This window comes from Branchiostoma floridae, chromosome 18 (assembly GCF_000003815.2).
Source record: "Branchiostoma floridae strain S238N-H82 chromosome 18, Bfl_VNyyK, whole genome shotgun sequence".
Taxonomy (NCBI): Eukaryota; Metazoa; Chordata; class Leptocardii; order Amphioxiformes; family Branchiostomatidae; genus Branchiostoma; species Branchiostoma floridae.
In genome coordinates, this window is record NC_049996.1 from 5,679,587 (window position 1) to 5,701,250 (window position 21,664).

Sequence of the window (21,664 nt, forward strand, 5' to 3'; positions counted from 1 at the left end):
AAAACACATTACTTCTTACGCTTTTTAGCCATACCAGTATTAAATGCCACTTCGCAGCAGATTATGAGAAATTTGAACTCAAACACGGACCCTCGAGACCCTTCCGTCACACTTTTCTCGCGCACTATCTCGGACCCCTGTCGCGGAAGAATTGGTGTGTGCACCGTTAATTAACACAAATTATAATTAATATAGATTATGGCTTTAGAAAGTCATCTTCTATCATCATGCCAAGTTTGAATTGTCTGTGACATTTCCTTCTCGAATAGCAGGTGTTTGAAAGTTACCGTCTCCGAAGGCTAATTTTGCCACACCAGGCATTGGTACCATTCACTGTACATAATGCTTCTGACGTCACAATGGTTGTATACTCTTGAAGAGGTTTTAGCTCGTTAATTCAGGTTAAACAAACACATGTTGCCAAGGAAAAGGTAGGCATAGGCCAGTTCTTACGATGAAGTAGATTTCCTATCCATTTTAGGTTGGAATGAGCGATATAAACCACATGGAACGTAGTTTAGATAATGACGTCACAATGCCCGCCGCAACAAGATGTATTAAAGTGACAACGATACCGTTTTAAGGTCCTCTCTTCAACGGAAAGCATATATGATTTCGTTTTTTGGTCATAGCTGGTAGGTAAGAAACCTAGTATTCCTGTCCAAGCGTTTCCGCTGCCGAAATGCATTTCATTTTGCAGAAAAACGCAGCCAAATGTTGAATTTGTGGCTAGGACGGAGTCCCATGCCGCACTTCTGGCAACTAGGGGGGATTAAATGGGCATTTGCTGAGAGAAGACTGTACAGTTACGTGTCGGTCCCGATGGATTACACAAGCCTTGGGATATACCTCCAAATTAGAGCGACTTATTTGTCTGAACATTGACTACCCTCGCGAGCCCGAACCTAAAACTCGATTTTGCTGGAATGAACGAAAGTGGCGTTATTTGAAGACTTTTTCATTAAAAAAAACATTCCCTTCAATGCAGGAGTCGCCATTAAACAGATAAAAGCTATTTCCAAGTGGCCCAGAGATGAAGTAGTACTAAAAAGATGTTTTGGTAAACATAACGCCATTGATGTCTAAGCATACACACTTTGAAGGTTATATGACTATGGTCAGGGGGGGGGGCGTGGGGAGGGGGGCAAATCATGCATTTTATCAACATTATATAATCATTTCAAAAGTTGCGAATTCCGATTTTTTTCTATATCATTGGGTCAAGGGTACGCACTTTACTGGGGAAAATGCAATTTGTTGACTTTCTTTGCTTTTAGTTTTTGTAGGAGGGGCAATATTAACGGTGCACACCCCAGTTTATTTGGGGTCTCAAATCGAGGCTGCGCACCCCCAAGTCGAGAGGCCGTCTCTTCAAGAAAATGGATCTAAAGCAGAAAAGCCGTATATGGGAATGACGGATATCACTCCAGCTTTAAGAACAGCCGGGTTTCAGTTTCTTCACTCTCTCTACTTTTCATAATTTTGGGGGGAGAAAAGTTTTTTTCACTCAAAAAAGGATGCACAAAAAGGGGATTTTTGACGTGGAAATAAACCCATCACCTATAGTTTAGTCATGAAAATGACTGATATTGTCGGAAAGAGAATACACCTAAGATTAATCAGGCAAAAAATAAAGAAAATCGTAACACTGAGATTTTTACAATAACCCGACGCGCGAGGCATACCAACACGGCTCACAGATAGACCGCATATGGACGGGAAATCTGGGCCAACGGCGAATCACTTCCAACGCGTAGAAATACAAGGAAGTGACCCTCGGGCCCAAAACCAATTTGCACCAAAAACACATTACTTCTTACGGTTTTTAGCCATACCAGTATTAAATGCCACTTCGCAGCAGATTATGAGAAATTTGAACTCAAACACGGACCCTCGAGACCCTTCCGTCACATTTTTCTCGCGCACTATCTCGGACCCCTGTCGCGGAAGAATTGGTGTGTGCACCGTTATGTTTGGAGAAGAGGAGTATTCCGATCTTCAATAGCAGCTGTGTTATGTTTGGAGAAGAGGAGTATTCCGATCTTTAATAGTAGCTGTGTTATGTGTGGAGAAGAAAAGGAGTATTACGATCTTCAATAGCAGCTGTGCATTGTGTGGAGAAGAAGAGGAGCATTCCGATCTTCCATAGCAGCTGTGTTATGTGTGGAGAAGAGGAGGAGTTTTCCGATCTTCAATAGCAGCTGTGTTATGTGTGGAGAAGGAGAGGAGTATTCCGATCTTCAATATCAGCTGTGTTATGTGTGGAGAAGAAGAGGAGTATTCCGATCTTCAATATCAGCTGTGTTATGTGTGGAGAAGAAGAGGAGTATTCCGATCTTCAATATCAGCTGTGCTATGTGTGGAGAAGAAGAGGAGTATTCCGATCTTCAATATCAGCTGTGCTATGTGTGGAGAAGAAGAGGAGTATTCCGATCTTCAATATCAGCTGTGCTATGTGTGGAGAAGAAGAGGAGTATTCCGATCTTCAATATCAGCTGTGTTATGTGTGGAGAAGAGGAGTATTCCGATCTTCAATATCAGCTGTGTTATGTGTGGAGAAGAAGAGGAGTATTCCGATCTTCAATATCAGCTGTGCTATGTGTGGAGAAGAAGAGGAGTATTCCGATCTTCAATATCGGCTGTGTTATGTGTGGAGAAGAGGAGTATTCCGATCTTCAATAGCAGCTGTGTTATGTGTGGAGAAGAAGAGGAGTATTCCGATCTTCAATAGCAGCTGTGTTATGTGTGGAGAAGAGGAGTATTCCGATCTTCAATAGCAGCTGTGTTATGTGTGGAGAAGAAGAGGAGTATTCCGATCTTCAATAGCAGCTGTGTTATGTTTGGAGAAGAGGAGTATTCCGATCTTTAATAGTAGCTGTGTTATGTGTGGAGAAGAAAAGGAGTATTACGATCTTCAATAGCAGCTGTGTTATGTGTGGAGAAGAAGAGGAGCATTCCGATCTTCCATAGCAGCTGTGTTATGTGTGGAGAAGAGGAGGAGTTTTCCGATCTTCAATAGCAGCTGTGTTATGTGTGGAGAAGAAGAGGAGTATTCCGATCTTCAATATCAGCTGTGCTATGTGTGGAGAAGAGGAGTATTCCGATCTTCAATATCAGCTGTGTTATGTGTGGAGAAGAAGAGTAGTATTCCGATCTTCAATAGCAGCTGTGTTATGTTTGGAGAAGAGGAGGAGTATTCCGATCTTCAATAGCAGCAGTGTTATGTGTGGAGAAGAAGAGGAGTATTCCGATCTTCAATAGCAGCTGTGTTATGTTTGGAGAAGAGGAGTATTCCGATCTTCAATAGCAGCTGTGTTATGTGTGGAGAAGAAGAGGAGTATTCCGATCTTCAATAGCAGCTTTGTTATGTGTGGAGAAGAAGAGGAGTATTCCGATCTTCAATAGCAGCTGTGTTATGTTTGGAGAAGAGGAGTATTCCGATCTTCAATAGCAGCTGTGTTATGTTTGGAGAAGAGGAGTATTCCGATCTTCAATAGCAGCTGTGTTATGTGTGGAGAAGAAGAGGAGTATTCCGATCTTCAATAGCAGCTGTGTTATGTGTGGAGAAGAAGAGGAGTATTCCGATCTTCAATAGCAGCTGTGTTATGTTTGGAGAAGAGGAGTATTCCGATCTTCAATAGCAGCTGTGTTGTGTGTGGAGAAGAAGAGGAGTATTCCGATCTTCAATAGCAGCTGTGTTATGTGTGGAGAAGAAGAGGAGTATTTCGATCTTCAATATCAGCTGTGTTATGTGTGGAGAAGAAGAGGAGTATTTCGATCTTCAATAGCAGCTGTGTTATGTGTGGAGAAGAAGAGGAGTATTCCGATCTTAGTAGCAGCTGTGTTATGTGTGGAAAATGTTTAGAGCTCGTAGACTAGTATTCCAATCGATTTTCGTCTAATGTGATGGGGGTATAAGCGAGGCTCAGGCGATTGCCGCAGAATCGTCGTCCGATTGATTTTTTTCATATGTGCTAGGGGTATAACGACCACGTCCAGGTAATAACTTAATTAGAAAAAATGTAAGAAGATTATTGAGCTAAGGAATAAGGATTTGTTTTGAAGACTATATACAGCAGTCATTGAAAGAGTTCCATAGTTTGGCAGTCCGAGGAAAAAAACATTGCCATAAAAAATGCATTTGTTTTGTTGTAATTTTCATCCGTGCCAGGTGAAATTGCTGAGTCATTTCGGTGACCACCATGAAAAGGAGTCCGACTTAAATAAGTTGTATCTATTAACAGACTGGCTTTACTGAGTTGTTGTCTTCTACTGGGCAAAGTGTAGAAATAAAGTATCATAAACATACAGAAAATGTTTAGCTTATCAGTTGAATTTTAAGTGAGTACAACGGAAAGAGAATATTGGTAATCAATGATTCCTTCTCACGCATACCGCCTCCGGTCACGCATACCGTCAAACTGGTACCAGTCTGTTCACCTTCTCGTCAAACTGGTACCAGTCTGTTCACCTTCTCGTAACTTTAGGCATGTCCAGATCTGTGCACGTAAAACCAACACTGTTGATTACTTCGGTGTTGCAAACGGCATTTCCTCATAAGAAGCAAGAAAGGGTGAATTACATGCTTCTGTTTGTATTAGCCTAGAGTCCAGTTTTGTTAGTGTTGGTCAGTTCGCAACCGGTTCATCACTTAGAGGATGTAGCGGCTGTTGGCAGCGGAACAAAACACGCATTTTTTCTTTGTTAATTCAAGATTATTATCAGATTTTTATTATTGTTAGTAATAGTTTATTCTTGCAGGGAGCTAATTTTGGAAAGGTCTATTCTATTACCGGATTGTTTCGGAGCTTCTTCTTTTCGCGTAGTTTCGGAGTGATGACGTTCTGAACGGTGAAGTTGTTTGTGTTGTTGTTGTTGTTAGCGAGTCCGAATAGCCAAACACATGTCGTGCTTTGAACAATTTTTGCTACGTGAGCGAGAAACACAACACAGCACAAACACAACCACGTGATACCTGAAGAATGTCGCTCATCTAGCCTCTGTTCAGGCTGACAGTGAATAAAAAACTAACGCATTGCAATGAGTTTACTCAGCTGTGATATGCTGCTACCGTGAAGCCTGCTAAAGAGGCTACCATTCTTGCATATCACGGAGACAGTTAATACGAGCACAGTGCACGCGATTGTGAATATTTGTACCCAGCAGTTTACAGAGAGGACGGTACAGAGTAGCTGTAGATTGTAGAACACAAACCTGCGGGAGTGCTGAGAAGAATGGACAACCCGAAACTCATCCGAACATCGCTGATGTTACTGTTGGGTCTGTGTCACTGTCTGCCAGGTGCATCTTCACTAACAGGTAAGAAGTATGGTTTTCCATATCCTTATCACTACCAAAATGCATTTTCTTATTTTCCTGTTTCTTCTTATACATAATTTTTTACTTAAAAGAAGAAAACCTTACTGTGTTTGTGAAAACATTCTGACCCCTCAATAATATTTTCCTAAGTTTTTTTTTTTCATGTAGTATTTGTCATGAAACAAGATTGTCCTTCTAAATGCTCTAATATTTTCTTCAACGTGACAGAAAGATAATCTTTAGACAAACAAAGCAATTTAGGTTTACATTTCTTGAAATTCTTGAATGTGTAAATTCGTTTGACTAATAGTTCCTTAACTTAACTAAATTAAGGATTTATGTCATGTTGTAAGATTTAACAGGAACGTTTTTATTTGTTCTTGAAATTCTTGATACAAGAAAATGTCTCGATGTGTTAAGTACGTGCAGTAGAACAGGAAACCACATGGTAGTGTGAACTTTGATACAGTCAAAACTGAATCAGTGGCCACCTTTGTACAACAACTGCCTGGCCGTTGCGGTCATTTTTTTGTCGGTCCCTTGGGTATTTCCATTGACCTAAGCATTAAGAAATAGTCTATAGCGACCACCTGTCCAACGCGGTCACGGCCACATGATTTCCGGTCCGGACAAACGCAAACACTGCCTATTACGACCATACAGCGGCCGCATGTCACCCTGCGCCGTGTTTGAAATCGTACTTTTTGAGGATTTTTAGTTCTTTTAGTAATTTTAGCGGTAGGGGAAGGTACGCGTGCCTTGAACGTTTAAGCGCAATTCTTTATTGGCGAAGTAACCAGGCAATATCAATCATTTTCAGTAGATTTGACCCTGGCAGGGTCAGTTGTATTTGGAGACGATCGAAAAAATGTTACTTGGTGAGAAAGGTTGGTGGGTGTTGAAATCACATGTAGCTTATTGCTCGTGGTCAGCTGATCAACATTTTGTCTAGTGGCCACATGTCTATAGTGGCCAGATTTCCCCACTCCCATAATTGGCCGCTATAGACACGTATATAGTGGCCAGGAAAGGGCATCTGAACGTGACATATAAGGTGCAGGTATACAGGGGAAGTTTAGTGAGCTTTAGATACAGGTCCGGATCTGTAACTGTACCTGAACAACTTATAACAGTGAACTGCAGTTTTCATTCAGGATATGTAACGATACAAGAACAGTATACTGAATGTTATTCTATGCCTAGTTACGTATATGCAAGGTACCTTCTCGTTACGGGTTATAGCATTGCAGTTTCTTCCAAATGTTTGACATATGTCAAATCTGTAAAGGGCATAATTGCGAATTTCTTTCCACAGACCAATTTAAATATTTTTTGCTTCTTATTCGTAAGCAAGTGATGTGATATTAATTATCTTAGGTCTAATTTATTGTCCCGTAGAAAGGCACCGAATTTCAGAAACACAGAAGAATTGAACAAGAAGTTTGGGTATGAAACTCTACCCTGTTGCTCGATTTTCAGTGATTAGATATTGCACAGTGATTCAGAAAAAACATTTTGGTATTGAAACTATGATGGTATATACTGGCTAGGAAAGTGCATCTAAATGTAACCATAAGACGCAGGTACAGGAGAAGTTTTTTGAGCTTTAAATAGTGCACAGTGATTGAAAAAAAAACGGCCATAGTTCTGTCAAAAATCGCCCGTCGAGCTCTATTCCTCATGCGTGATGCTAGTTGCATACATACCTCCATGAAACATTAATGAAAGACTGTTACCGGCAGGTGGCTGGGTGGAGACCGACCCGACATGGGTGACACCGGACCTATGGGAGGGGGGTGACGGACTCCGACGGGTTGCTTGGTACGTCTTGGACTCCAACATCCAGACGACTTGGAGACGTGGAGACGAGGACGCCACCTGGCAGCTGACGTTTGATCTGCAGACGTCCTTGACGCTTTCCAGAATTCGCATTTGGTACATGCATGATGTCAACATGCATGGCTTGTTGCATTTGGACGGTACAGTCATGGTTATGACAGGAGAGCAATGGATCACTGTGCCACACGACACACACTTCAGGAGTGACAAACAACTGTCTAACACACTTCATCTGAGAGGAATTGACCTGACTGGGCTCCTCACCACAGGACAGTTTTGGCGCCTGGAGTTCCCGAATGAGTATCGTAGACCAATCGGCGAGGTCAAGTTTCTCCAAGGTAAGTGCTCAGTACTACTTAAGATAGTATCTCACTCGTCTGCGCATGTTAGAGATTTTTTATTACCTTCGTCTCGAATGTTATATTTTGGGTAGCTTTTGTGTTTGTTTGTTTGTGTGTAGATACAAGCCTGGATGGATTGTACTGATATTTGGTTTGACCTACCTAGTCTTGATAAGACTCAGAAACGATTAGATTTGAGGGACCCTAGCGGCTTGTTGTGGTACTACAGCGAAACTTCCCGGTTTGACATCTCGTGTTCCGGACACACTGTATAGCTCTTGGGGCTGAGAGTAAGGGGCATTCCACTCCAGAAGGGGTGATGCTTTCCGATAGATACTGTGTTAATGAATACATAATCAGCCGAATTTTGTTGAATTCACCTTGGGATAAATTACGCGATGTTTGTGTTGCAAAACGATATTACACTCACTAAACCCATGCAGACCCTACCAATGCATTCCCTATACGCATAGACACTTCCTTTATCGTGAATAATTTCGGCATAAATGAGGGGCGCTAACCACACCAAGAAGTTCAATTGTTCACAAAATATCAAAGAACGGATAACAAGACATCTTTCTTAGCGCCCCTGAAATTAGCTTTGTAACCTTACCTAAAATTTTGCATTATTTTCAACCATAGGATTAATTCAATTAGTGGGTCCTTGGGGAGTTTAGTAGAAGACTAAATGCTTTTGAGGCACGTGGAGAAACTGGGTACTTAATCGTATGATGTGAAGTAGTATGTGTTTATTACTTTCTAAAATTGATATCTATCGGAAAATAACACTCCCGTGTGGAGTGGAATGCCCCTTTAAGCTTGGATCCCTAGTTAGACTGGATACAGCAATACAGCAAGTTACAATACAAAATAGAAATCCCGATTAAAGCGACAAAAAAGTAATCAAAACATCTGTTAGGAGAGTACTGTATATAGCAACAAAGCAAAGAACATGGAGAATTTGACATTTATTTGATAATATAATGATCATTATGCAACAAACGATAAACGTACAGTTTTTTAGTGGAGTAGAGTACGGCGTGTCTACTTTTTTGGAAGCATTTAAAATGTATGTTGTAGTATTATGTATGAGCAACATAATACTAGGGGTGGGTACCGGTACAGAAAATTCATGTCCAGTTCCGTTTTAGGTCCAGAGGATGATCAGGTCTGGGCCCAGACCTGAAACTGGACCTCATTCAGTATATGGAAACTTGTGAATGGACGATACACAAAACAATGGTCCATTTCGCTACAAAGAAGTCTGTTTTGTGGAGAATTCGACTTCCTCTGCCGTTTTAAAATCCTACAAGGCTGACTGCCTCTGTACGATTGACTGTGAAACTTGGTAGAAATTACTATAAACTCTACTTCAGTTTTATTATTTTCCTCGACGGGTAAGCCCTAAACGTGTGGATGCCTGATCTTATGTCCGTTCATTTTCCAATAGATTCAACTTCCGGTCTACTGATTTTTTTCAGGATCGGTTTTTTCTGGACCGGTCAAATAAGAAATAAGAAAACCGGTTTTGCACCGGTACACCGAAATTACCCACTTTTATAATATGTGGGTCCTTTATTTTATATCAACAATGGGATTGGTTTCTCTTATAACATCATACAAAGGACTAGTAGAGATAAAATGACTCTCGTGTTCTACATCATTTAAGGGGTAATATTTATAAATCCTCTCAGACACTGGTAGTTTTATATATCTCCCCTTCATCACTGTGTATCTTCTTCTGTCCGTCCAGCTTGCTCCGGATTTGAGAGGACGGTGTGTACAGACGGTAACTGTGATGTCCATGAGGTGATCTGTGACGGCATAGTGGACTGTGACGATGGGAGCGATGAAGAAAACTGCGGTAATTCACTGCCAAAAATGCCTTTTCTTGTTTATCTTGCTTTGCTTCCTCACAGAAAATGTATCTTCCTGGAGGAAAATTATTCTGTCCTCAAAAAATCTCAGAAAAATGTGCTTGTCACGGAAAGTTTATCTTCCACGAAGAAAGTCCTGTCATATTCGGAGAAAAAGAGGATTTTTTTCATTTCTTATAAGAGTTGAATCTGGTTATAAACAACAAGAATTTCCAGAAAGTTTTTCTTGAATTATAATACAAAAATAAGAAGATTTTGGTTAGATTCTAGAAAAAGTTTTGTAGTTTCTCGTTTTGATTGAATTTTATACTTCATTTTCTTCCTGTAAGGATATTTAAAAAAAATGTCCAATCATTTTTGGTTGGTAAAGCAGACATATCACACTGCGCCTGGCAAATTGTTGAGGCGACTTTTCTCCATTTTTATGTAGGCAACCGGCCGTCAGGCTTACACACAGCTTTATGCCTGGGATTTCACATCCTCTGTTTTGTTCCCAACGTTTATCCAAAATGTCTTTATTGGAAATAGTAATGATAGCAGTGCAGTATGAAGTGACCGCTTTTGTTGCAACTGGCGATTTATCGATGCTACTTGTTCTGGTCCATTCAACAAATTTTGCAAATTAAACCTTTTTGAAAATTGTAAAATAAACGCGATGTCAGGCTACCAGTTTGGATTCGTTAATGAACATACACAGCTCTGTGTAGCCTAACCATCGTACATTTTTATCTAGCGATTTCTGCATTTTTCATGACTAGGTACCCCTAGCCATTGACAATTGCTTTATTCTATGTCTAAAAATTGCAATCTACACAAATGGACCAGTAGTGTAGAAATCTTTTCACTGTTCTTTAGACGTATTGTCTTTTTGAATGTAGATAAAGAGATCTGTCCTAGTGGAGTCGCCATCAACAAGGCAGAGGTGTGTGACGGTAATGACGACTGTGGAGACAATACAGACGAGCAGAACTGCTGTAAGTATGGACACAATGTTTCTTCCTATTTCTTTGCCTTTCTCTTCTTCTTGTAGATTCTCTTATATATATAAATAAGTTGAGTCAGGTGCAGATTTTCTCACTTTCATGCGTTTGCTCTTCAAATTTCCCAAGGTCAGTTGTAGGTACCTATTTTTATTCATATGTTCTAACTTTTATCTTAATATTGACTTGTAAATATTTTAGATAAAAAAAATAGATTTTGGTCGTATAATTTATCACGCCTATATACCTACTATAGTTGTTTCAAACAAAGTAATAAATGATAGTGTAGTTTTGATAGGAGATAGGAAAACATATTGTTTTTGGCAGCCCTTCTTTTTCTTTCATCTTCTATCAAGAGCACATCATAACTTAGAACTGCGTTAGCATATGAGATATACGCTCTATATAATATTACAAGGGTAGACTTGTTCCATAGTATAATCATCTTAATGCCCTGGTCCCGAAACCAAGTAAATGTATTTCTTTTAGTTCTTTTTTTGCTCACTCACAATAATATCACTGATTGGATATATTATTGTGTGCGAGTTGCTTGAAAGAAGGGAAAATATTCTGCATTTATTCCTGTCGCCTTTCAGTTGCGCGAAAACTATGGCTGTCCTTTTTGTGTAATTGCTGCAACTTCAAGAAGTACAATAAAAAAGACAAATATAAAGTGCTTTGTCTTCAACCTCTCCCACTTGTGCTAATGTTTTATGCCTTTAACTACAAACTTTTTTGGAAAAAGGAGACATGTTAAAAAAACGAATTGCTTTTTCTTAATTTTGCGCTTATATTTTATACAGGCGAGCGGCAAGGTAGACTGGCCTGCAGCGATGGACAGTGTCTAGATGCACAAAAAATGTGTACGGAAACCCACATTCCCTGCTATGGTCATCCGAGTAAACAGTATGCTAGATGTGACGATGAGGAGGATTGTTTGGATGGCAGTGACGAGTCCTGCTGTGAGTAAACTGGCTGTAATGTTTGCAGACGCTTAGCTTGGAAGTTCATCTGTGTTGGTAGAAGTCATTATTGAACTAGTTAAACTGTAATTACCAACACAAAAATAGGACTGGGAGTGATTAGGAATACTCCGTGTCTACTTCATTGATGTCATACCTTACAAAATACATTCAATTTTCAATCCAAAATGCACAGATTTAGAAACTTCTAGAGAAAGACAGACAGGCAGACAGAGAGAGAGACAGACATAGAGAGAGACAGACAGAGAGAGAGAGAGAGACAGAGAGAGAGAGAGAGACAGACAGAGAGAGAGAGACAGTAAGAGACACAGAGAGACAAAGAGACAGACAAATAGAAAGACAGATACACAGAGACAGAGAGACGGAGAGAGAGAGAGACAGACAGACAGTGAGAGAGACAGAGAGAGACAGAGAGACAGAGAGAGACAGAGACAGAGAGACAGAGAGGCAGACAGAGAGATAGTTGAATGTTCATATATGCATAGGTTGTGGCTAAACAGTGCCCATTTGTTCTCCAGCACCGTCTGCCTGTGACAATGGAGCCCTGTTTCATCAGCTTTCTCGGTGTGACGGCAGAGACGACTGTGGGGACAACAGTGACGAGCAGAACTGTGGTACGTACTGTTTATTTGGGAGTTAAAAAATTGAACATCAAGCTAGCCCATACTTTCTGTGCCTACTATGCAAAAATGCAATTTTACGAGCACCTTCTTTTGTGCACAGCATTTACAATGTAACATTATATGTCCACAGCATGTTACTATGGGAGAGACAGAGGGACAAGCTACAGGGGCCTTGCAAACCGGGACAACTCCTGTCAGTTCTGGACATCTCAGTACCCCCACACCCATAAACACACTCCCCAGGCCTACCCACGGGCAGGGCTGGAACGGAACTACTGTCGGAACCCGGACGGGAAGGACAGGCCGTGGTGCTACACAAACAACCCGCTCATCAGGTGGATGTACTGCGAGGAGGTCTTCACCTGTGACGGTAAATTCAACGTTTATATTCTTCATCGTTCACGAATAAAGTTCGCCAACGTCTTCCATCACCTTTCACTTCCCGAACCAAGGACGGATACACATCTTTAACCTGGTCGTGTTAATTACTTAGTACCTTTCCCAACAACACAGGATCGATAAAATGAACCTTACGACCCATGACCGCCGTGGTCGTAGGGGTCACATAAGAGACAATAACAACACCCTTCAGGTTAATTTTGGACTTCCAGGTTAATTCCGGACAAACCTTAATCATTTGAAAAACAATTACCAAAATGAATTAACATTTTCAAATATCGCATATTAAAATGAAATTAATATGCAGATTGCAATTAGATTTCCCCAGGAACAAAGCCAATTTTGGAGAATTCTCCAGAATTCTGGCTCAGGCTCCCAGAATTCTGAAGAATTGCCCAGAATTCTGGCTCGGATCTTGCTCAGGTTCCCAAAATTCTACAAAATTTTGTTGCGGAACCTGAGGTACAAGTGTCCAGAATTGGCTTTGTTCCTTGAAAAAACCTATTACAATCTACATATTAATTACGTTTAAGGTCTCATTGATGTATTACTCCGAGTGGGTACCCTAGAATAGATCCGAGCCAAAAACTGAACGGCTGCATGGACGCATGTTTTTAGCGGCGAGAAATTCCCTTTTTGCCAGTCGAACTGATATCAAAAGTTAGATTAGTGAAAGCTTGCTTGTAACTGAAGAAATTATCAGGTAATGTTTGACAGCCACGCGCTAGGTCGGAGGTACAGTCCCGGGTTCTGATCATGAGTGGTGCGGTTGTGCGATAGCTGGGAAAAAGTGCCTTTTGCGGGGATGGACTAATTGTAGCTTGTAATTGCTATAAACAACAAACCTATGGATTCTAGTAATTGGCAATTTTTCTCCATTCTATAGAGTAAATTTTCTCAACATAGAATGAAAAATCTGCTGACATTTCATGTAGCTTCATTATGAAAGCGACCATGTAAAACACGAATTATAACATAGAAGTCTAGGGGAAGAAGAAACTCATCAATGAGACCTTAATATACTATATTTGTGAATGTTAATTCATTTGATTATTCGTTTTTCAAATGATCAAGGTTTGTCCGGAATTAACCCGGAAGTCTAAAATTAATCTGGAGGGTGTTTTACACCTTTCCAAACTCGCTACGATGCCACGTAAAGCTCCCTTGTCATATCTACCTGAGATTAATTTTGTTCTCTTCCACATAGAGGAAGAAATTTATAAGCTTCTATAGACGGATTTTAACATAGAATGATAGGGGCATCAAGATAACATGTTTCAAATCGCACATTCAAATAAGCTCGGTATATACGTGACAATTAAAGTATATGTGTTCAAAGTTTTATCTTTCATACGTCCTCCATTTTGTTTTGACTTCAGCCCCACCGACGCGATGCTTCTACGCAGTGGATAAGGGAAGGAGTTACGTAGGGCGATCTAACAGGTGAGACTAACTGGGCATTTAAGGAACCTCCAAACCATCGAAATCAAAACTTTGACATCAAGAAAGCACAAAAAAAATCTGACGCTAGCCAGGCAACACTTTCGAAAAACTGCAGAATGTTTCCCTTTCAGTAAAATGCTTTTTTTATGGAACAGAATGCAGAATTTACTATCACAAACCTGGTTATAATTGCCTAAACAGCTAATATTTAGTTCATGTGTTGGGGTTACCAGCTGTAAGCAGCTCCTTTTGGTTTAAGACAGACGAAAAGAAGAAGAAAAAGGAACACAACATGAAAAACAATGTTTCCCAGTCGGTAACATGATAGTAACTAAAACTACGAGGGGTGATCAATTATTTCGCCACACGGGCCATAGTTAACGAGTACAACGTGGTATAGGTAACGAGTAGGGCTGGGTACCGGTACATCGTACCGGTACAAAACCGGTTTTTCTCATTGGACCGGTCCAGAAAAACCGGACCTGAAAAAAATAGGTTAACCCGATGTTGGACCTATTAGGAAATTTACAGATTATTTTATCAGGCGTTCAAACGTTTTGGCGCTTGCAAGTGGAAGAAAATAACAAGAGTGAAGTAGAGTAGAGTTTATAGTCATTTCTATCATGTTTTACAGTCAATCGTACAGGTGCAGTTACCGTTGTAGGATTTTAAAACGCCATGGCCAGTGCGAGTCTAATACTCCACTAAACAGATTTCTTTGTAGTGGAATGAACCATTGGTATGAGTCATACTGAATCAGGTCCAGGTTCAGGTCCGGACCTGGACCTGATCCTCTGGACCTGAACCGGACCTGGACCTGAATTTTCTGTACCTGTACCCACCCTAGTAACGAGGCTTTCATGAATGCCTACCAAAATTCAAATCGTGGGGATCATTAATACGCATGCGACACCCGTTTAAAGGTATGCTACGTAGTTTTATCTCAGTGCCCACCGGAGTTAGACACTCCTGTCTGTAAACAACAACTTACAGGCACCCTAGGGGGAGGGTAATGAGTTCACACTCCAGGGTGACTACAGGGAAGAACAATCAAGAGCTTCTTCGTTTTTTTTACTTCAGAATAGGGTATAATCATGCACTGAGTCTATATTGTAGGGTATTAGTAATCTGTTATATTACCTTCAAATCTGCGAGAAATATTGCAAAGATAACATTTTACAAAATTATGATGAAACTGTCATCAGACACCCCATTGTGCAGTCAGGCACACAAGAATGTGATAAGCCAGATGTGGGCGTTTCTCTAGGAAGCATGGAGGTCCATGTAGGAAGATCACAGATTGTAGACATTTTGTATGATGTACTAATGTTGTACCTTCTCTCACTGAGCCTTGTATTCAATGCTAAAGAGTAGATTTAGCTTACTATGTAAAGAAATGGCAGAAAAATGTACTTTTGTATGGTCCAAATATTACGTAGTATAGCACATTTATATACCATATAAATGTACAGGGCAGGAGGCTTTTTACACGTATATGTACCGTATATCTGTACAGGGCATGAGACCGGGTGGGTCAGAGATGGGACTCCCAGCCCCAGCCCCCCCCCCCCCCTCACACACACACACACTCACAGCCACCATATCCCCCACCCCACCCCAAGTCATCCCCACACACAACAGGCTTTTTACACGTTTATATACCGTATATCTGTACAGGGCAGGAGACCGGGTGTGTCAGAGATGGGACTCCCAGTCCCCACACAGTCATCCCCACACACCACAGTCTCATCCTGATGCCGGCCTCGAGGGAAACTTCTGCCGTAACCCTGACAACAAGGAGCGGCCCTGGTGCTACACCACGGATGAGTCGCAGAGGTGGGACTACTGTGAGGTGATGGAATGTGCTGGTAAGAGAGCTTGAGAATACCTGTAGGTCTGATCTTTTCTCGTTACTCAAATGATGACGAAAGATAACTAAGAATGTATCGTTAATGTCCAAACATCACGAAATTAAGGAATTTACAAATTCACTCACTTACTCACTCACTCACTCACTCATGATCACTCACTCAATCACTTACTCACTCATTCACTTAACCACCCATTCACTTAATCATTCACTCATGTTCACTCACTCACTAATGATCACTCACTCAATCACTTAATCATGATCACCCACTCACTCACTCATGATCACTCACTCACTCACTTAATCATGATCACTCACTCAATTACTCAATCACTCATGATCACTCACTCATTCACTTAATCATCACTCACTCAATCACTCACTCAATCACTCACTCAATCACTCACTTAATCACTTAGTCATGATCACTCACTCAATCACTCACTCACTCACTCACTTAATCACTTAATCATGATCACTCACTCACTCACTCAATCACTCAATCATGACCACTCACTCACTCAATCACTTAATCATGATCACTCACTCACTCAATCACTCACTCAATCACTCACTCACTCACTCACTTAATCATGATCACTCACTCACTCACTCACTTAATCATGATCACTCACTCACTCACTCACTCACTCACTCACTCACTCACTCACTCACTCACTTAATCACTTAATCATGATCACTCACTCACTCACGATCACAAGATTGGTCGTCGGGTCTCTACGACATCCATCAAGGAGGTTTCATCTCTGACATATTATCCGCAATACGAACAACACACGCATGTGGACTTAAAAGCGTAGATCTGTTATTATGTCGAAAGAGACAGTCTTTTTGAAAGAGTGCCCGTAATATTTTCACTGTTAAAAACGCCACAAAAGATTCTCCTCCTACTAAGATCATCTAATCAATCTATTGTAGAATAGATGGGGCATTATAATATTTCATTTTCAACTTTCTGCAAAGAAGAATTCAAACCCCGTAATAGTTACGTAGATTTAGTACCCTATTCCGTACCGTATGTACATTCGCCCACTTAAATATTTGTATATTAGAATTTAGATTATCTATTTAGACGACATTCATCCATTTATTGTATCTAGTTTTTGATCACATGCAATCAGCCCCATGGGCATGAATTTGCAATAAAACATTTCTTATTACAAAGCAATGGCCAACAATCATTCACAATGGACAAATTGCATCGAAAATAATTCATCTGCAACTTCTCATTTGTCTTCTCAGAGCCTTTCTCTCCAGAGTCTGATGGCCAGGAATGCCATACAGACTACTCATGTGCAGATTATTTAGGAACATTACGACTTTGCTACTGTGACAAAGACTGCAGCTTTTTCGGCGACTGCTGCCAAGACTTTGAGTAAGTTAACCTCTACTAGCCTAGTAAAATCACACAGCTAGCAACGTCGATGTAGGTTAAACATCCAGCTAACAAGATATGCCAAAAATAGTTACTCAAGCAACTGGATATGGTCAGCTGACCGTTTCCAAAACCATGTCGAATTGCTTGACTAACTACTGGCAGCACACTACTAGCAGCCTCAGTGGCTTTGGTGTTATGCTGGCCAACATCTGTTTACCAACTGTTTACCAACTGTTTCAATCATATTTATTGAGACAAAAATACAGGGATATGGTTACTGATTGTAGATATCGAAGACAAGTAGGGGTGGGTACGGGTACAGAAAATTCATTTGGTCATGTCCAGAGAATCAGGTCCAGGTCCGGACCTGAACCTGATTCAGTATGTGAAAACATGGGAATGGACGATACTCAAAACAGTGGTCCATTTCTCTACAAGGAATTCTGTTTTGTGGAGTTTTCGACTTCCGCTCTGGACCCCTTTAAGTTTACAACGTGACATCTTAATTAGTGGCATTGTGATTTATTAAAACTTCATTGCACCCGCCACAGAGGAAGCAGCGAATCCCAGACGCCGTCTGACCATCACCATCTGAAGTGGGACTGTGTGTCTGGCTTTTCTCGTCGCTTCCTTGAATACCCTGGAAAGAAAGAGTCCTATTGGATGTTTGCTGACTGTCCTGATGAATGGACGGATGACGTCACAAGGGATAAGTGTTTAAAACAAGTGGACCCCTTTAACCCAAGTGAGCTAGTCCATAGAATGCCTGTGGAGGACGCTTCAAAAATCCCCTACAGAAACATATTCTGTGCAATTTGTAACAATGTGTCTTTAACAGAAACAATTCCTTGGGAGTCGCAAGTTGAGTGTACAGGGATTCTCGAGTTGTCTCCACAAATCCCTTGGGGTTCCCAAGAATATAACAGCATCTTTGAAAGTAGTGACGAATATTGCTTTGGAACGAAAACTATAGCGTTTGTCCCTTTAGACATATCGCATGCGAGACGATGTATTCAGGTTGACATTTTAGAAGAGAGTTGTGATATCTCCTCCTGTAAGTCCTACAGTTACCCAATAGGCACTGGGTATAAGATTTACAAAAATGTTCACTGTGCTCTTTGTGAAGGATTGTCTCTTCCGGCAACCGCAAACCTTAAGTGTGCTTCAGTTGTGGATACAATATCTCGAGTTAATTGCGTAATATGGAACAACTGTCCTTCAAGATTCTCACTAACTAATCTGTTCAACTTCAATGCCTATGGAAGTGGTGGAAACAGTCCCAATCAATGTCCTTCCGACACTTTATACGATCCTTTTGCAGACACATGCTGGTTGTTCTCGTCCTCCCGTAGAACTCACGGCTCATTAAACAATACCACTCGCTTCCAAAACTGCAGCGAACCCGCTCTGACATTCACAGCGGAAGAGTTCCGTGTCCTTCCCAATGGTAGCGTCCACCTGTTGAGTTCTAACGTGTCCTGTCCAGCTGAGCAGGTGGCCATTCTGAACACAACAGCATCGATCTGCGGGGAGTGCATTCTGCAGTACTTCTCAAACAACACACAGACAGCTAACCCTTGGGACGCTAACCAGGGCTGGTTAACCCTGGGGCTTGTGATAGTGTCCGCTGTAGCAGTGTTTGGTTACGTAGTTCACAATATCAGGTCTGGCCAGTGGGAGAAAGTCCCAGAAAAGCTGAAGGTTCAGATGTTGGTATGCATGGCGTTTGCTGAAGTCTTGTTTATGGTACGTGTGAGGGTCCCTATCGGACCGGCTTGTGCAGCGTTCGCGATAATTCTTCACTACTTTCTGTTGACGGCCTTCACATCAATGAACGCGCTTGCCATGGACCTCTTTCTAACGTTTCGTGATGCTTTAGAAAGAGCAAAGCTATACAAGTACCTGTTGTACACATGGCTGATGCCGGTCCCTATAGTTATAGTGACCGTGATTGTAGAGTTCGGCAGTTCGGTCAGTGTGGGGTACGGAGAGAACTGTTGGATCGGCAATCCGGTAGCCAACCTGCTGGCTTTTGGAGTCCCTGTCTTCAGCGCCATTCTGGTCAATGCTGTCTTGGCCACTTTTGTCTTGCTGGCCATACGGAAGTCATTTGAGATAGCCGACAAGGCAAAGTCACGTTCGAACAGCAGCAAGGCTTGGGTTTACTTGCGTATCTGCTTCTTGACGGGGTTCACCTGGCTTCTCGGCTTCATCTATCCTTACGTCAACAGTCGAGCTGTCGAGTACATCTTCATTGTGCTGAATGCTTCTCATGGCCTTCTACTGGCCCTGATACTGACAATAACATCGAAGGTGGTTAAGAAATGGAAGGTGGTTATCAGGGAACGCTTTGGTCTGGCTGAACCTAACAAAGACAATAGAGCAACCACCGCTGCCATGAAGCAGAGGACCACCGCAACGGCGTGTGAGACCAGCTCTTCTGCAGACATACCTCTGACAACTTTCACTGATGTGGAGGAGAACAGAGCACGCATTCAGCTAGATAGTCCAAATAGGGCCAGTGGATGTACTGCCACTGTTAGCAATCGGAAGACCACAGCACGTGCTAAAGAAATGCCCAAGACAACTTTGGCTGATGTCGAAAAAACTGCACGCTCTCATCTGGACAAGCCTCAACAGGACAACGGAGAAACCGCCGCTGCAAGCACCAAGCTTGCCTCCACAGGGGGAACTGACGCAGTTGCAAGCGGAAGTGACGTATGGCAGGTGGAGGGGACGTAGTGACAGGTGGAGGTGACATAGTGGCTGGTGGAAGTGACGTAATGGCTGGTGGACGTGACGTAGTGGCAGGCGGAAATGACGTGGCGACAGGTGGAAGTGACGTAGTGTCAGGCGGAAGTAACGTAGTGGTAGGTGAAAGTGGCGTAGTTGCAGGCGGAAGTGAAGTAGTGGCAGGTGGAAGTGACGTGGTGGCAGGGGAAACTGACGTAGTGGCAGGCGGAAGTGACGTAGTGGCAGGCGGAACTGACGTAGAGGTAGGTGAAAGTGACGTAGTGGCAGGCGGAAGTGACGTAGAGGCAGACGGAAGTGACGTAGTGGCAGGCGAAATTGACGTAGTGGCATACGGAAGTGACGTAGTGGCAGGCGGAAGTGACGTAGTGGCAGGTGGAATTGACGTAGTGGCAGGCGGAATTGACGTAGTGGTAGGTGGAACTGACGTAGTGCGTTCCATGACCGCTCCGGATATAGATGAAAAAGAGACTAGTTTCTAGTTTGAGCCGTTGACTTACTGACTTGACTTATGTCAGGTATCGCTCCTCCCCTGCCGCCCGAACCACTGCAGCAGCCCAAAAGACTCTGTCCAGCATCGCCTTTTCCGTGCTGTCTGCCTCTAGTTCTGAGCCGTTAGAGACAGCATTGACAGCAACAACAGCTTTAAGATTCCTTGTACACCTTCCTATTTCAAAGGGAATCACTCAAAATCTAATCAGTGTCAACTAATTATAGCGTAATAAAAATCAAGCTCTAATCTAGCCACATGCATTGCATACTTTAATTATAAGGAGAAAGAGAGAGAGAGCTTTAATGCGCGATATTTTAGCAGGTTCAAAGTACGGCATCGTGTACATACATTACAGTTGAATTATTGTAATCTCAAATAAATTATGTACTTCATGAATAACAGTAATTTTGCATACTGATAGTCCAGAACATTATGTTTTAAAGGAAAGTATATACATGCTATGCCAGCTGTAATCTCTGTTGTACAGAGTTTAATATGGATTATGTTACATACTACTAGAGATATGAAAAGCTCATGATAGTTTTTGTTTGTGCAATATTGTAACAATTTTGTCGGTCTTATCATACATTGGGCAATCTATTATGATCAAGGAATTTGTTTTGAATATGATTATGACACCCTTGAAAAGTTTAACCATTTTGATAAATAACTCGATAAAAAGTTATCGGCTCTTGCAAAAGAAAGAAATTTGATTCAAAATGCCACGGAGTCAAAGGATAAGATATGTAAATAGGGCATCATTGAAATAATCAGACGACTTATATTGAAAGAATAAGAAATAGACTTTTATTGCGAATTCTTCATTGTTCATGGTGTAATAATTGGTGCATGAAGATTTTAGGAAAACGTTTCAACTGTTTTTGTACCATAAAGACTTTGACAAGAGGTCCAATATTTGCAAGATAAGAATATCAGTTAAACAGAGATTGTGTAACTATAGTAAACAAGATGCAGTGGAAATTAATATAATTTTATTCGTAAATGTTTTCATTACGAAGATGACGGAAACAGGCCATGTGAAACAGTAACCACAATGTGCAAGATGTCTTATGTTTTCACGATAAGGATATTAGTTAAAGAAAGATTGTGTCAATATGGTAAGCAAGTTGCTGTGGAAATTAATATAATTTTATTTGCAAATTTGCCAGGCCATTTGAAACAGTTACCAAAATGTGACTGATATTTCACTATTTAGAAAGCCTAAACACCATAATCCTACAGGATTGATTCAATGCTGTGATGTGAGCATTCTTTATTGACCCATGATATCAACATAATCTTATTATTACCATCAACCGAGTTTATTACTTTTGCATGGCAAAAAAA

The 21,664-nt window shown here is 41.3% G+C and overlaps 1 protein-coding gene across 1 annotated transcript; it reads left to right on the top strand.

The window, feature by feature from the left end:
* Positions 1–6,157: 6,157 nt before the first annotated feature.
* LOC118406025 lies at positions 6,158–21,366 on the top strand. Its single transcript, XM_035805879.1, has 10 exons — positions 6,158–7,496; positions 9,253–9,363; positions 10,255–10,350; positions 11,160–11,318; positions 11,858–11,953; positions 12,093–12,332; positions 13,741–13,804; positions 15,482–15,672; positions 16,938–17,070; positions 17,625–21,366. The coding sequence occupies exons 1-10, from the start codon at positions 7,259–7,261 to the stop codon at positions 19,813–19,815; spliced, it is 3,519 nt and encodes a 1,172-aa protein (XP_035661772.1). The 5' UTR covers positions 6,158–7,258; the 3' UTR covers positions 19,816–21,366.
* Positions 21,367–21,664: the final 298 nt, after the last annotated feature.